The sequence below is a fragment of the Anser anser genome, assembly GCF_964211835.1.
Source record: "Anser anser genome assembly, chromosome: 11".
Lineage (NCBI taxonomy): Eukaryota > Metazoa > Chordata > Aves > Anseriformes > Anatidae > Anser > Anser anser.
The window spans coordinates 11316439-11332402 of NC_139732.1; the positions used below are offsets into that span (position 1 = coordinate 11316439).

Genomic DNA, 15964 nt, shown 5'->3' on the forward strand with positions numbered 1-15964 from the left:
AGTTACTGATCCATGCGGTCTCTTTGAATAAAATAAAAAAAAAAAAAAAACAACCTTGTTCCTAGTATGTGCTCACTCGCCTCGGTCCCTCCCCAGCCTCCCTGAGCTAGCAAAGACCCAGGGCAGGGGCGATGGAAGGGCGCCCGGCTCAGCTCAGGGCTCCGGCCCCCTCCACGCACACACACACACGCACAGCCCAAGGTCGCTGCTCAGCCAGGCGCGGTTTATTTACACAGCCCCACTTCCCACAGCGGCTTGCTCGTGGCTTTCCAAGCGCCCTCCCCGCAGGAACGCTGCCTTTCCCCCAGCAGGCTGCCTCTGCCCCAGGGAGGGTGGACCCGCAACCCAAGGACCGCGCTGCGGGGAGCAGGACAACACGAGAGGCAGGGGCGCAGCTCAAAGGTGCTCTGGCAGCCCCCAGGTTTCTTGAGCCGTCTGTGGCCTCCCCCCGGGAACGAAGAGCCATGTGCCAGCACCAGCCTGTCCCTTAAAACTTGCACATTTAGTGTTACGTGCTCTCAACATGAGAGATTCCTCTGCTGCCCTACTTCTGGCCCTGCAAAAGGACAGGGGCTCTTCGTCCCATGCCCTGAAGAGCCTCCTGCTCGGAGGCAGGTGAGCGGAAGAGCAGCCATCACCCCAAAACCACGCAACGGGGGAGGACGTGGGCTGGCTCCACGGCTGCAGCGCTGAGGCCGCGCGGAGCTACAGGCGCAGGCGCTTGATGTCCTCGTCACGGAAGTCCTTCCGGAGCCCCAGCACCCGCCGCACCTCCGCAGGGGTCAGGCGCCAGGTGAGCGGGCCCGAGTTGGGGCCCCAGTAATCCAGGATCTCCGTCACCTGTGGGGAAAGAGCGGGGAGAGAGCTGCAGGAAGCGGCCCAGCACCAGCCCAGTTCAAACTCCAGCTGAGGCCGTACCGGGAGGGGCAGGGTTTCCTGCTTTACCTCCCGCAGGCAAACACCCATCGACCACAGGGCGAATTTCCCAGTTCCTCTCCTCCCCACACGTGTGACAACACCCGGCTGAGCCCAGGGCACCCCACCGAGTCCAGCAACCCCCCCAAAAAGCAGGCAGAGTGCAGCTCACCCGTTCCAGGTTGAGGATGGTGGCTATCTGGGAGAGCCGGGCGAACTTGTCGCGGATGGTCCAGGTGGTGACGGTGGTGAGATAGGCTATGAGAGACCGCAGCTCCTTGTCGAACTGCAGGCCGCCCAGCTGCGGGGAGAGGAGCAGCTGTTAGCCCAGCTCCGAGAGTCAAGAGATGTTCCCCAGGGGGAGGTCTCCGAGCTGGAGGGTTCCTCCTAGGGCACTTCTTGGGGACAGCGGCTTGTTTGGCCCCACCTCAGCCTTCCTATTGCTGCAAGCTCCTCCCAGCCCCATCACAAAACGCACTTTCCTCCTTTGTGGTCTCCCTGAGCTGGCCACCCACGGTGGCAGAGCTTCCTCCAGGGTCCCCTTTGTCTCTGCCCTCGCCTCATCCCTTGGGGGTAGCAGGGGTTGGGGGGTGGAGCCGTGCCCCCGTTACAGGGCAGAGGGCAGCGTTTTGCTTACCCTGTTGAAGCTGGATTTGAGGAGCACTTTCTCCAGCTCCGTGGCTATGAGGCTGGTCATGAGGCCAGTAAGGTTATCGTAAATCACGGGGGACAGTCCAGCCTAGAAACAGAAAGCCGTGTCACTTTTTCAGGCCCCCAAAAAAAACAGTTCTAGGAGAGCTTTCACACCAAGACCATCGTTTCCACACTCAGCAAGCGGACAGCACTGGCAAAAGCAATCCAGGTACGAGGGGGTGGGTTGAACAACACTGCAGGAGATGGGGGCTCAGGAACCCTGCAGGCAAGTGCAGCCCACCCGCCCTGAGCAGGGGAAGAGCTGGAAGACACCTCGTGGAAGCCTGGCAGGCTGCTGCATCCCCTCCCTTTCTCGCACCTTAAACTCTGTCATCTGCTGCTCCAGATGGACGATGAACTGCTGGACCCAGGGGTCATTAGCTTCATACTCGCTGAACTCCTCCTGAGAGTGAGATACAAGAAGGGCTGTTTACGTGACCTGCTGTGAACGGAGGACTTTTTCTTGAGCTCCTGTCAAGCCAGCTGCCCTTTTCCAGGCTGGGATGCTGAGCACGTTCCGGGTATTTCACCGTTTCTCCGTGCTGAGGAACGGCAGAGGGCTGAGGGGATGAGTCAGCAGTCGCTCTGCACTGTCGTGCGGAGGATGGAGAGCGCAGAAGGGAGCTGGAAGCGGAGGGGCTGAGCCTTACCTCCTCGATGCTGTGGGAGATGGAGAGGAAGAGGTTGATCCAGGGCTTCACCTGGGGCTTGATGGCCGTGTTGTTCAGGTCACTGACTCCTTCCTGAGGGGGATGAGAAGAGGCCAGGAGAGAACTGAGCACAGGCAATGTCCAACAACACCCAATCCCTGCAGCCAGGCTGCCTCTGCTGCCCCCCCATCCTTATCACGAGCTGGGGAAATCAACCCACAGCCTTCCACAGGAAAATGAATCCAAAGTCCTGGAGCCGCAGCCAGATCCCACGCTCTTCCAGCACCGCGTGGCTCTGAGGACACCACGGTGACAAGAAGAGGAAGGACATCGGCCCCCAGGCTGCACAGGGCTGAGCTGCAGCAGGGCAGGGAGGGCGCAGACACCAGCCTCCCACCCAGCCCAGGAGGATGCCGCGGTCGGCCTCAGCTGCTGCCTCCCGCCCCCAGCGCAGTGGGAGAAGCTAAAAGGAGGATAAAAGCTGCGAGCAGAGTCAGCGCTCTGAATTAATCGCAGCCCCAGCACGCGCCCTCTCCCCCGAGCAGCAGGCTGTCAGCAAAGGCTGTTCACTCTGCTCCAGTACTCAAGAGCTCTCTGAAAGCCCTCTCCTGCCAACCACCCCATTTAGCTCAGCAAGATGTCAAGAAAGCTCACCCAGCACGAAGCTATTCAGGTACCGACACTGCCTGGCATTTGATGAAAGTTTTTAACTCAAATTGGCATTTCTGAGCAGGCCCTGCTGGCAATTGCCCTTTTCCAAGGCAAATTTCATGTGCGCGTGACTCAGGCAGCGCAGCAGCTTGCTGCTCAGCCTCCTGAGTGCTTTGCAGCCGCTTTTAATACTGCACTGACACCAGACTGGAGAGTTTTACTCCTTATCTGTGAGCTGTCTGATTCCAGTACTGACCGCAGGCCTCATGAGTGTTCACTTGTAGTCTTGTGATCTTCTCTACCAACAGCCCTTCTTCCCCGCTGCCCCATGGGGCTCGGGAGAGGCTGACAACATGCTGGGCTACAAGGGAGAATGGAGGAGCCCCCAGTATTGCTCCTCCTGAACACGCTGAACCAACCAACCACTGCTCTGTGCTGAGCGAAGACAAAGGGAACGACATTCCTTCTGCCTCTGCAGCTGCTTCCAGCATTTTTCACGGGGCTGCCAGCTGGCGCAGCTGTGCACGTGGGCTGGATCCGTTTGTGTGCCTCAAAATCGATTGCTTGGTTCCACCTGCACGCCTCAGCCAGCACTCCGGGAGCCAGACGTGGCCGTGACACGAGCCACCAGGCGTGGGCTGCCTCCCCTCTCCCCGAAGAGGCCGGCAGCGGGTGCTGGAGGCCGGCAGGAGCGCCCTGCACTCACCTGCAGCAGGTCCCGGAACTTGTTGGAGACGGCAGCCATGTCGGAGAGGCAGCTCTCAATCTTGGCCTGCGCCTGTTCGCCCCCGAAGCCTTGGCTGAGCAGCTTGGCACAGTCGCTCTGCGGGAAGAGACCCCCGAGCACGTTGCTAACTAATTCCCTGGGCTGCCTCTGCCCCTCCGCGCCGCCCAGCCCTGGCAGCAGGCTTGCAGGTAAGGACAGCCACCAAGCCCACACAAAGGCAGGAGCTGCTGGGGATGGAGCAGCAAGAAAGGAAGCCCCAGGCAGCACCAGAGAACCACAATGACATGGTTTTATTGCACCGATTCCCGGCTTGGTCCACACGGAGGAACTGGTATTTCCAGCCAGGCTGAGCTACACCACTGAGGTGTCAGCCGGAGATTGCTCTGCCAGCTCAAAATTGCTTTCCTACGGCTGGAGGGTGAAGATATCAGGAGTTTGAGCAAAGCAAAGTCCAGAAAGCTTATTTTACCCCACCCTGTGGGAGGATAATATGAGTTTGATTAGAGAAAAAACAGCAAACAATCGAGACCGCACCTCCAACGTTTTCTTCAGGGTCATGATGTTTTCGCTGCAGACCTCCACGTTGTTTAGGGTCACCTGGGGAGGGGAGAAAACAAAAAGGCAAGTAAAAATCACTGGAATTTTCCATCACTTGCTCCATGCCCTGCTCACACTCCAGACTGAAATGGAAACATTTGAGGGGGCAGAGGTGCTACGGCGTGATCAGATCGCTGCATGAAGCTGAACCACGCTGAGCCCCTGGGCTGAGCCTGCAGCTGGTACAGGCTGAGGTGGTTCAGTCCTCTCCTCTTCCTCATCATCAATCTGTCCACGATGCTGCAGCAAAGCCCCAGCTGGTGGAAGAGGGGGTGTACCCCCAACATCTCTGCTCCTTTCTGTGACAGCGTCACGAAGAACAACAGTCCAGGAGCAGCTGGAGGTGATGGTCGAGACGCAGCACATCCAGAGAAGCAGGGAAGGCATTTGTGTGTAGGCAGGAGGAATCAGCACCCCTCCTGCCAGATGAATATCTGCTCTTCCCTGAACAGACTGTTCTCTACCTGCTGGAGCCGAACTGACTGTCAGAATAACGCTGGGGTTTGTGCAGACGGGGGAACGAGGCGAGCTGACAGGTGAAGGAGGAATTCCGGAGGGAGAACTGACACTTTTAAGTGCTTTGCATCAAGAAACTTGTAACCGAGTTTAATGAAACGAAAGCAGTCCCTCCTGCTCCCTTCTCTCCTCGTACAGTGGGAGTGCAAGGGAACCTGTACAGCGTGCTCACAGCTGCTTATGTCTGAGCCAGCTCCTCTCCAGCGCTCCCAGGGTCTCCGCCCCCAGGGCTGCCTGAAAGCAGGGAGCAGATCCAGGCAGAGATGCCCTCCCAGTGAGGTCTTTTCCCCAGTGCAAGGCCTGCGCAGCTCCCACCAGAGGCGAGGCCACGCTGTGCTGCACAGCACAGGAGCAGCAGCCCTCCAAGTGCTCTCCTGGGGTCTGTAACGCTCGCTGCCGTGCTCTGGCCAGCTCGAGCGCACAGAGTTGTGGTGCTGGTGTTAGGAGAAGGCAAGAGGAGGATCCTGCGTGCCAAGGGGAGCAGACAACCCTGCTCTAATGGAAACTCTCCTGTCTCTGGGCAGCCTGCTCCAGTGGCTGGCAACCCCGCCCAGAGCAGGGGGGTTGAAACTAGATGATCTTTAAGCTCCTTTTCAACACAGGCCGTTCTATGATAAGCGAGGATGAAGGAGCGCTGAGCGTGGGCCAGGAACTTCTCTCATCCAGGGGAAGGTGCAGGTGGGAGCCTCTCCCACCACCTCTGTGCAGAGCCTGCGAAGAAGAGGGCTGATGGCTACCTCAAGGGGCCACCTCGAGCCCAGACACCTCCCCAGACTAGAGGGGGACGTCACTGCAGCAGGGCAAGCCTCGCGTGAAAGCCCCACAGACATGCAATGAGGCAGAAGCATCTACTGGACACCCAAAGTCGGGCCACCCATCATGCCTGAAACAGGTTTTCAGGTTCTCTGTGACAGAGAATCCCATTCCCATGAGTTTTCCCATCGCCCTTCCCCTTATCCCAACTCTTCTTTTACCAGGACAGCTTCCAAACCCACCAGAAAGGACTGCTTGGCCTCGTCGGTGCTCTCGATGCCTTTGGTATCGAACTTGCCCTGCTGCAGGCTGCTGTGCATGATGTTCACGGCGCTGGTCACCCCTCTCTGGAAGTCCTGGAAGGTCGTGGCCGGAAAGCCCTGCTTCAGCTTGTTGTACAGAACCTCCCTGCGGGGCAAGCAGAACACACAGGGCTTAGAGCAAGCACTGCAAGAAGCAACAGAGTTGTGCTGGGCTGAGCTGTGGCCTGGAAAAAGGGAAGGGGAATTGCAGAGGGACAAAGGATGGCAGGTATCTCCTGCCATCATCATCTGAAAGACACAAGGCTGAAGTCAAAAAATAAATAAAAAAATTCCCTCAAAATCCTGCCAGCAGCTGTCTGTTGTCTTCAGTCAGTTCTCTGCTCCCACACTGGGATGAGAAACAGCAGCAGGCCAGTTTCTGCAGGCTCACCCCAAAGGCAAACGTTCAAGTGGCTACCGAGCAGGCCCACGGGCAACCCAGAGAACGACGGGGAGTGACCGTGGTGCCATTGTGGTTCTTTTTCTCTTCTGTGGCTCTGTCCTACAGGTGGGCACTGCTGCTGGGAGAAAAGCACGCACTGCTTCCTACCAGCATCTACCACAGAGATGACAAAGCAGAGGTCCAAAGACAGAGAGCACAGGGAACACCATCCGACAGCAGTTTGCAGAACACGAGGAGAAGGGAGGTTATGACAAACCTGGTGTCTTTTCCTTACCTGAAGTCGGACTCCAGCTCGGTGGTGGAGTGGTTGATCATGGCACAGAGGCAGTCTATGCTGGAGCTGGACAGAGCCCTCCCGATGCATTTCTTCACTATGTAAAACACGTCGTCCACCATGCTGGAGGTGAGCTGGCCCTTCTCGTAGCTGTCCATGGCCACAGCCTGCAAACAAAGCAGCCTCAGCGCCCTGAGCTCAGCGAGGGAAGAGAGGAGCCCTCTCGGAGCAGCGCTGCGAGACCAAGCTGTGGAGTGCCACCTGCTATCGCTCATCCTGCTGCTCAGCAGCCCCCAGAGGTGGAAGATCTGATCTCCAGAACGTCTGTGATCATTGATCCAAACAAGCTGTGTTTGGAGCAGGTGCCTCACACCCTCCCGATACCGCTCGGGCTCTGAGCTCCGGCAGCAGTGCAAGCAGAGGGAGCAAGGAGAGCAGTGTGAAGCCGATGGAGGGGTACGACCAGAGCCAGCAGCTACATTTGGGCAAGGAGAGAGCACCAGGTGGGTCTGGCTGCCAGCCCTGCCCCAGCACACAGCTTGCCATACTCAGAGGTATGTCTGGAGTAAATCTCAGGAAAGACTGCTTGCTTTCCAAGGCCAGGGGCCCTGACAGACCTTCCCAACAACAACTGCAGCTCTGCTGTGCGTCCATCGCCCTCCCTGGGGACTCCCCTGGAGGTGTGGGCTGCCGGCACGGAGCACAGGCTCCTGCAAACGCCCTCTGAGCCCTACCTTGTTGACGGTCTCCCTCATGAAGTACTGCTCCATGGTGATGTAGTAGCCGATGAGCTCCTGCATGGTGCAGCTCAGCAGGCAGTTGTTGAGCAGCTTGTCCAGCTGCTTCTGATGCTCTGCAGAACACCGAGGAGAGCCATCAGCTGGACCAAGGGCCAGAAAGAAGCTCCACCTAATCCCTTGCTGCCTGTCTAAGGGGCACCTGATGGACACGCGCCTGCAAATCTCAACCTGGAATAAACCACAGGCCTCAAGCGTGGAGCTGAAAGAGCTGAGATGACTTTTGCAGGTGATGCATCTGACTTCAGAGCTCCACGGAGTACCAAAACCCTGAGCCTGTTTTCCCTGCGGCCTCTGCCTTTAGGATTTGTGCCTACAGTGACCACAGGGCCCTCCCTTTCTTTGGGCACCTTGTTTATTATGCTCTGCAGTCATTCCTAAGGCTGGTTCCCTGTTAGAGGGAACAACTTGCTGGTGTTGGACTAGAACATGGACCAGGGAACGCTTCCTGCCCCGGTGATACCAACTGCTAGTCACAATCTTCTCAGAGTTCCCCTTCAATTTGCCCTCCTCGGTGGTCATACAGTGCCTGGTGCTGCCACCTGATGCAGCAGCCACAGATGTTTTTTTTTCCTGGCAGAGCTGTAGCGACCTGTGTGACTTAAACAACTTCCCTCACTAAGACGTACCGGAGTTTGAAAAGCCCCCGTGCAGAGGACTGTTACGGTAGAGCTTTGTCAGGAAGCTCACCGCTGAAAACAGATTTGGGGAGGCCAGGCTAGGCAGTCCTCTTCCACGGAGCGCTCCCTGGGTGCCCCTGCAGCTGTGCCACGCTGCCCTGACCCCAGCCCGGTACAGCTCCGCGAGGAGCAGAGCCCCCGGGCGTCGGTGCTGCAGGCGTTACCTTGCTTCACCTCCTCGGGGGCCATGGAGTCCCCCACCTCGAAGTCCGCCGTTATTCGTCTCTTGATGAACCTCAAGTAGAGCTCGCTGCGGGCGTTCATCAGGGTGACCTCTGTCAAAATCGGGTCGAGTTCCCTGCAAGGGGACACAGTGAGAGTCAAAGCAGCAAGACACCGAGAGCAGGGATGCCATTTACCCCGTGAAGTAGCGTTCTCTGTTTTACTCCGAGATCACTACCACCCGTTTCCATCTGCGCTGTCAGGTTGCAAAGCTCAGCAGAGTAACTGCTACGTGCAGGTAATGCCAGTCCTGCTTTGAAGGATATTTGGGGAGCTCGTTTACATGGAGAGTTGCTTCTAGCCTTGACAGCTCGCCGCCGTACGCTGAATTAAACGGGGACGAGTTGTGCTGGGAAGCAGCCGAGCGCCGCCAGGATGGATTGGCTCAGCAGCTCATCTGTCAGGCACCCGGTGGCAAACTGGGCCAGCAGCAGCTGGTTTACGGCAGGCTCCTGGAGCAGCAGCAGCAATTCCCTGCTCTGTGCCCAGCCACGAGACTCGCATCTGCCGACTGCTTTAAGGCAGACCGCACTCTGCCAGCATGGAGCACAGCTCGGAGCTCGGACGTGGGGGAAGCCACAAAAAAACTCCTACATATTCCAGGGAGATCTTCCCGAGTAAGAGATGCCAGCCCACCTGGGGATTATTTCCCCATTTTATTTTCATGACCAACAGGACAGCTGCCATCTAAGGGATTTGCCATCTCAGGGACTTAACCATCTGTGCTAAACATCACAAATACATCTGAAGTATGTGACAATCAAAGCGTCCTGAGAAAATCGTTAGAGAAGCTTCTTCGTTTCCCTCGTGGATGCGAGAGCAGCCACATTAAAATCACCGTAGTAAGGACTACAAGAATCTGAGCAGTCTGATTGAACTTCAAAATCAGCCCTGCGTGGGTCGGACCAGAGACTTTCAGCAGCCTCCTCCCTGCCTTGGTTTTGCTCTGAGTCTGTGGCACCTGCGTGGCCAGTGCTAGAAACGCCCGGTCCCTGCCACCTCCACGCGTGTGCTCCTGGGCCCAGATCTGTGTGTTTTTTTCTGGAAATGATGCAGGATCAGTTTAAGCTCAGCAGCCCGGGAGCTGTGGAGCCAAGGAAGCACGTGACAACACAGAACACAGCGCTCAGATCAGAGGGGGCTACGAAAGGAAAATTGTCAGATCAGCTTTTTCATCAGCGAGCACAAAGCACTTTGCATGCACTGCTTGCAGCCTCCCAATAAACAAGCGGGACGAGGAGCCGTTACCTTTGTTCTTTGGATGAAAAAGCAAAAGCTCAGAAAGCCTGGGACGTGTCCGCATTTACTCAGAGCCACGAGTACGTGGCTCACCCTGTTACCAGTGACTAACTGGTCGTGTAGGTCCACAGACATCTTGTTTGAGGAACACAAGTTGCCTTTCAAGGCGTGTTTAGAAGTCACGCAACGCCAGATGGGCTGAGGGCGCTTTCAGATGGCTTTACTTAAGGGTTATACAAACACTCAAGACAAAAAGACAAGAAGGGAGACTGAGGGTACTCGAGTTCATTACCAAGACGCTAGCGTTACAGCATCACTGCAGCAGCACAGACTGAAAGGACCCAAAGATTTTTTCCTAATTATGCCAGGAATTATCTGCCCAGAGAGCTGCTCCAGTTCACGGGCTCCAAGGACTGCACTCTGCCCATCAACAAGTGGCGGAAGAGCCAAATAAAGGCTCGGTGCTTTGTGTGCAGTGATATTCTCAGCCCTCCAGCAACGTTCAAGGCCAAGACCTCAAATAATGAGTCAGCAAAATAAAGCACCACCATGGAAGCTGTCTTTATAAAAGGGCAGTGAAGGGTACCTAACACAGACGCTAAGCTTTAGTAGCCACAAAGCCTCTGGAAGATGGGAAGAGTTCTCTAAATGAGAGTGAAAACCAGAGAGCAAAAAGAGGTTTTGTTTTACCTTGGTTCAATCTTCTCTGCAGAACTTCTCATCATGCTGTTCTGAACTTGCTGGAACTGCAATTGCAAAACAGAAGTCACCACAGTTTTTGCTGGTGACCTGAAGTTAACAGCCCCTTCTCATGCGGTGGCCCACGGAGGACGACACTGCGTCGGTGCACCTCTTCCTCCGGGACAGAGCTCAGCCTGCCAGGGAGGGCTGTGAGATGGGAATGCCAATGGAGGCTCCGAGGGACGTGATCGTGAGATGTTACAGCAGTCCTGCCTCGAGCAGGAGCGGGAGCAAGGCAGCAGGGAGGGCACGCTGAGAGCACCCTACAGACCTGCACGGGCATAACTCCATGCCCTGGGTCTGCTTATCACGCTCACACTGAATCCTCCTCTGCAACAGAGAGGACAGCTACAGGCTGGAGCACTTCAACCATCAGTGCAAGGATGGAGTAAGGCAACGTTTCTCCCCAAACACGAGGTCAAACTTCGCCTCTAGGGCAGTCAGGGCCCTGCAGAGGGGCTCAGCTGGCTGTGTGGGGCAGGATCGCCCCCTCTTACCTGCCTGTGGTAGTCCCTCTCCTTGACGAACTTCTCCACCACCTTCTCCACCTGCTGGTCACACTCTCCTTGCAGGTGCTTGATGAGGGTGTACAGCCTTCCTGGCCCGTAGTAGGTCTCCACGATGGGCTGGTGGGTCTCCACGACGCGAGCGATCCCTGCAGGCGAAGAGAAAACGACCGGGTGGACTCTGCTCTCTCAGGAGCGAGAGGCAGCCTCGGGCAGGAGTTCTCGTTCAGGCTGGACCCAGAGCAGAGCTGTGCAGGTCCTCAGACAGGGCCTGGATAAACAGGTCACACTGTCCAGCCACTCTCCAGAGGCTTACTGGCAGCCTGTCATCACCACCCCTTCTTCCACGGCACCTTCCCTCTGCATACCATGCCTTCTGGCTTCTCTCCTGCTTACTGCAAGGCTGTGGTGCACATCTCCTGGGGTGCAAGCCACCTCTGAAGAGCTCCTGCCGTGGGATGTAGGCAGCTGCCCTCCCACCCAGCAAGACAAGACGCAAGGCGTGAAGGAACAAAGCTTTCACAGCAGGATGCTGCCCAGGATAAACCTGGCAGGGCACACAACTGCCATCCGCATCCAGTCCCAGCTTTCAGCACCGACCAAGTCACACAACAGCAGCGTTAGGAAGATCAGCCTGGGGAAAGCTCTGCTCCTCTCTGTCACGCACCAGTGAGGGCAGGACCTCCTCGGAGAAAAAGCTCATCTCCAAGGAAGCCCCTCTCCAAGACTGCTTTCTCCTCACAAACTCTCTGCCTCAAGAGTTCACGACCCTCCCCCTCTTCTGGCACTTCTGCCGAGAAAGCCCCTTTGGCTTTGAGGGCCTCCAACAGCAGCACGGTGCCAGGCTGGCAGCGACTTGGCAGTGCCACAGCCTGGAACTGCAGCGGGCACAACAGAAGAGGAGGATTAATCACCACGGGATCTCAATTACTGTCGTTGGCGACGTTCCCTCAGAGCATTCATATTCCCCCTTCTCCCTTCCCTCCCCGCTTCCAAGCTGCCGTGGTCCTCCTTGAAGAGCCAGGCCTGGGGCCATCAACAGCTGTTCAACTTTTAGGGATCTGATTTGTTTGTCTGGAGAGCTGCACGCCTGAAAACCCTACAGGGAATACCCACGTGTCTTGAGGATGCAGAGAACAAGAAGAGTGATTCCTGGAGGAAGCCAAAACAATCCTTTGCAAATCCACTTTGTGCCTACACACGCTGTGGGTAGGACAGATCGCTTATTTTAATGCCCTCTTCTGGCTGGGAAAACATCTGTCTGCGTCCCCATCCCTCCAGCAGGGCCCTCCCATGGCTCAGAGGGCGTTTTGTGCTCCCCTGGAACTACAACTCAAAGCGTTTAAATTGACGGATCCCATCACGGACTACTTCCAATCCACCCCCAAAGAGGGAGAAGATTACCTTCAAAGAGGAGCGTCAGGGTGTCTGCAAAGATGACAGCAGCTCGACGGTCGCTCATGTCTGTCCCCATCACCAGCTGCAGGTTCTCCTCCGCTTTCTTGGCCACCTGTGTGACAGCAGGGACAGTCGGAGAGCTGAGCTGAAGGCCAGTGCTGGCTTCAAAGATGAACAAGCCACAGCCAAGACCCAGCAGACTGGATTTTGCTTTCTCCAGGAGACGGTCAGGTCTCTGCGTGTTTCGCGGCCCCAGAACCCCTTACCTGCTTGCAGAGGTACTCGGAGAACTTGCTCAGCCCCTCCTCGTGTAAGCCCAGCAGGGGAAAGATCTTGAAGAAGCGTTCCACCTGGGGCAGGTCTCCCTGCTTCATAGCCGTGTCAAACTTCTCTGTGACAATCGCCTTCAGGCGCTGCTCTGACTCCTGCAGGAGCTTCAGGTTGGCATCGATTATGCCCCCTGGTCGAAGAAGGGCAGAGGTAACAGCACGTTGGTCTCAGGCAGAGGACGTGACCAAACCAACCAGGACAGTTCTGCAGGGATCGCCCAGCCTGTTCCCTTCGTGCCCAGCTGTTTTGCCTGGTATCACGCCGCAGCGCTGCAACGTTCCTCCCTGACAAGGCCTTCCCCCTCTCTTCTTTTGTCCTGTACGTTCTTTTTCACCCAGCTGGCATCAGAAACGCTACTGAAACCTTGTGCTAGGGATTCTCCTTCAATTAATCAATTAATTCAAGCCTAATTTCACTTTCACCTCTATGTCTGTGACCTCTGGATGTTCTGCTTTGCCTGCTGAGCTGAGGCACCCACCACAAAGCACCCCGCAGCCTCCAGAGACCCGACCGGAGCGGTGAGTGTCGGCTCCTCCCCGCCAGCAGCCCTCACCTTCCTTGCCCTGACGACTGAGCTCGATGACGGATTTGTCCAGGGACAGGTAGCGATGGATGTGAGCCGCTGCTTGCTCGTAATCTTCACCCCGCAGGGCTGTCTGCACGCCGTCCATGCAGAACTTCAGGTCCAGGATGTCGTCAGCTCTCTGGATGGCCTGGTAGAGGCGGTTCTGCAAGGAAGGGAAAACCAGTGCAGGCTGAGCAGGGAAGCAGAAGTGGGAAGAAAGGACGGAGAGGGCAGCACGAGGGGAAAAAGATGGAAGAAACAGATCGAAGCGATGCTTCTCTGCACAATAAACAACTAACTAAGCAGAATCCCCAAAGTAAATGAAGTTTAAAGTTGTAAAAAATGAAAGGTGTAAGTCCAATGAATTCAAAAAAGCAGCACGTGTCCATCAGCACTCAGAATGAACTCACAGACCGTGCTCCAGCCTAAATGGCAGAGACCAGAGGCAGCCACCCTTGATATGTTTTGATTTGAGCAGCTCTCAGCCCATCCTCGTGCAAAGAACAGGACAGCCCGGCTTCCTGCCCAGTGTCGAGGGACAACGACCATCCTCAGCAAGGCAACCGCTAACAGAGGGCTGACACAGACCAACCTCAGCTTACTTGGCAGAAACCACAAGAACAGGCTGGATAACCAGCTGCCACGTGGACAATCCTACAAGTTATTTACTCTCGTACCCTCCGACACCCAGGAGCCCAGCAAGAAGCCACCACCCAGCAGCACCGAGGCCGCTCCCAGCACCCACATTTCTCTGTGTATTTTCCAGGCACGCTGTGAGCACGCAGCCTGAGGACGACAAGCCCCAGACCCCCCCGTGCAGCTACCTTGGCCAGGTCGAGCTGCCGGACCTTGCTGCTGACGTTCTCGGCCAGGCTGCAGGTGAAGGCGATCATCCCCGCCAGCTGCTGGGCGTCCCCCTCGATGAGCTGCAGGTTGGGGCTGCGCACAAAACGCAGTTTGGTAAGCGGCCGGGTTCCTTCCCCCAAACCCAGCCCAAATCTTTTATTCCAGGAGCCGAGCACGGAAGTCAGACGGCCCTGGAAGGGGCTGTGGGGGTGGACGAACGCCCCCTTTCCTCCCTCCCCGCGCGGCGAGGCAGACGAAGGCAGCACGGCACTGACCCCATGCGCTGAAGCGCCACCATCTTGTTCTCCACCACGCTCTGCTGCTCCATGAGGGCGTCCAGCTCCTCCTGCACGGCTTGCTGCGGGGCGAGGGGCAGGGGCTCAGCACCAGAGCTGTGGATTTACCTCACCACCAGCGAGGTTTTAGTGCTTCCACGAGCACAGGTGTTGGTGAATCCACCCCTGAGCTCTCATTTTAACCCCACAATATGATGGTTTTGTGGGTTTTTTTTTGATTGTTTGTTTTTTTGTAAAAATCCCCAACCTGACCGCCTCATTGCCTGTCTTGTAGCTGAGCTCACCTGCAGCCTGCCCCTGCCCATCCCCCTTGGGCCGATGACCCCAACCCGCAGCCCCAGCACCCCACCGTCACCCCCAGCCAGGCTGAGGCAGCGGCTGCACCGGCACCGACCAACCCTCGCTCCTTCATTTTTTCCCTTCCTCCTTCCCTCCCTTATTTTCTCTCTCCCTTTTTTTCCCTCTCCTTCCCTCCCTTCTTCTCTTCCCACTTCCTTGTTCCCTCCCTCTCTTTTCCTCCCTCCTTCCTTCCCTCCCTTATTTTTCCCTCCCTCTCTCCTTTCTTCCCTTCCCCTCCTTCCTTCTCTTCCTCTCTCCCTCCCTCCCTCGTTTCCTCTTTCCTTCCCTCTCCCTCCTTTCTTCCCTCCCTCCTTTCTTCCCTATCCCTCTTTCCTCTTATCTTCTCTCCCTTTCTTTTCCTTTCTTCTCCCTTCCTCTCCTTTCTCCCTTCTTCCTTCTCTTCCTCTTTCCTTTCCTCCTTCTTTCCCTTCGTTTCCTCTCTCCCTTTTCCCCTCCCTCCTCCTCTCCCTTTTTCTCTTCCTACTTCCTTGTTCCTTCCCTCTCTCCTTTCCTCCTTCCTCCTTTCTTCCTTCCTCCCTCCTTCATTTTCTTCCTCTCCTTCCCTCTTTCCTTCTCTTCCTCTCTCCTTCCTTCCCTTATTTCCTTCTTCTCTCTCCTTCCTTTCTTCCCTCCCTCCTTCCTTCCCTATCCCTCCACCCTCTCACCTTCCCTCCCTTTCCCTTTTTCCTCCTCCCTCCCTCTCTCCTTCCCTTCCCCTTCTTTTCCCCCCTCCTTTTCTTCCTCTTTCCTTTCCTCTCCTCTCCTCCCTCCTTCTCTCCCTCTCTCCTTCCTTTCATCCCTTCCTCTCCGTCCTTCTCTCCTTCCTCCCCTTTTATCCTCCTTCCTCTCACCTTCCCTCCTCCTCTCCCTCTCTCCTTCCTGTGTCCTTCTCTTCCTTTCTTCTTCGCTCCCTTTCTTTCCTCTCACCTTCCCTCCCTCCTTCCCTTTTTTCCTCCTCCTCTCCTTCCTGTGTCCTCCCTCTCCTTCCTTCCTTCCCTCCCTTTCGCCTTCCCCCCTTTCTTTCCTCTCACCTTCCCTCCCTCCTTCCCTTTTTCCTCCTTCCCTCCCTCTCTCCTTCCCTTCCTCTTTCTCCCCTCATTCTCTTCCTTTCCTTTTCTTTCCTCCTCCCTTCTTCCTTCCTCATTCCCTCCCTCTCTCCTTTCCTCCCTCCCTCTCTCCTTTCCTCCCTCCTTCCTCTCCTTCCTCTCCCCTCCCTCTCCCCTTTTTTCCTTCCCTTCCCTTCCCTTCCCTTCCCTTCCCTTCCCTTCCCTTCCCTTCCCTTCCCTTCCCTTCCCTCTCCCCGTCCCCCCCCGCCCGCCCCCACCTCCTCCCGGCACAGCCTCCCGTAGGCCGCCTGCAGCTCGCCCAGCTCCGTCAGCGCCCGCAGCCGCTCCATGGGCAGCCCGCAGGGCCCGGCCGCGCCGCCCGCCGCCATCTTGGCGCCGCGCCCCCCCTCCTCCTCCCGCCCCGGCCCGCCGGGCTGCCCGCGCTGCCCGGCCGCCCTCCGCCGCCCCGCTCCGCCCG

General features: G+C 56.9%; 1 protein-coding gene across 1 annotated transcript; it reads right to left on the reverse strand.

The window, feature by feature from the left end:
- Positions 1–201: 201 nt before the first annotated feature.
- Positions 202–15922, reverse strand: COG4 (component of oligomeric golgi complex 4). The gene is made up of 19 exons (XM_083851903.1): positions 15765–15922; positions 14081–14163; positions 13784–13898; positions 12948–13122; positions 12331–12524; positions 12071–12176; positions 10658–10815; positions 10110–10165; positions 8123–8256; positions 7216–7334; positions 6482–6648; positions 5745–5910; positions 4171–4233; positions 3616–3732; positions 2259–2351; positions 1928–2011; positions 1553–1654; positions 1088–1216; positions 202–840 (listed from the first exon to the last, which is right to left on the reverse strand). Exons 1-19 carry the CDS (start codon positions 15873–15875, stop codon positions 706–708), a joined length of 2307 nt encoding a protein of 768 aa, XP_083708029.1. The 5' UTR covers positions 15876–15922; the 3' UTR covers positions 202–705.
- Between the last annotated feature and the right edge of the window lie 42 nt (positions 15923–15964).

Excerpts from the sequence above, each read along its gene's own strand:
- COG4 (XM_083851903.1), bottom strand. The coding sequence starts at position 15,875 with ATGGCGGCGGGCGGCGCGGCCGGGCCCTGCGGGCTGCCCATGGAGCGG. Across the intron at positions 12,177-12,330 it reads CCGAGTACCTCTGCAAGCAG|GTGGCCAAGAAAGCGGAGGA; the intron begins GTAAGGGGTTCT and ends GCTGTCACACAG. Across the intron at positions 8,257-10,109 it reads GCAGAGAAGATTGAACCAAG|GGAACTCGACCCGATTTTGA; the intron begins GTAAAACAAAAC and ends GTCCCCTTGCAG.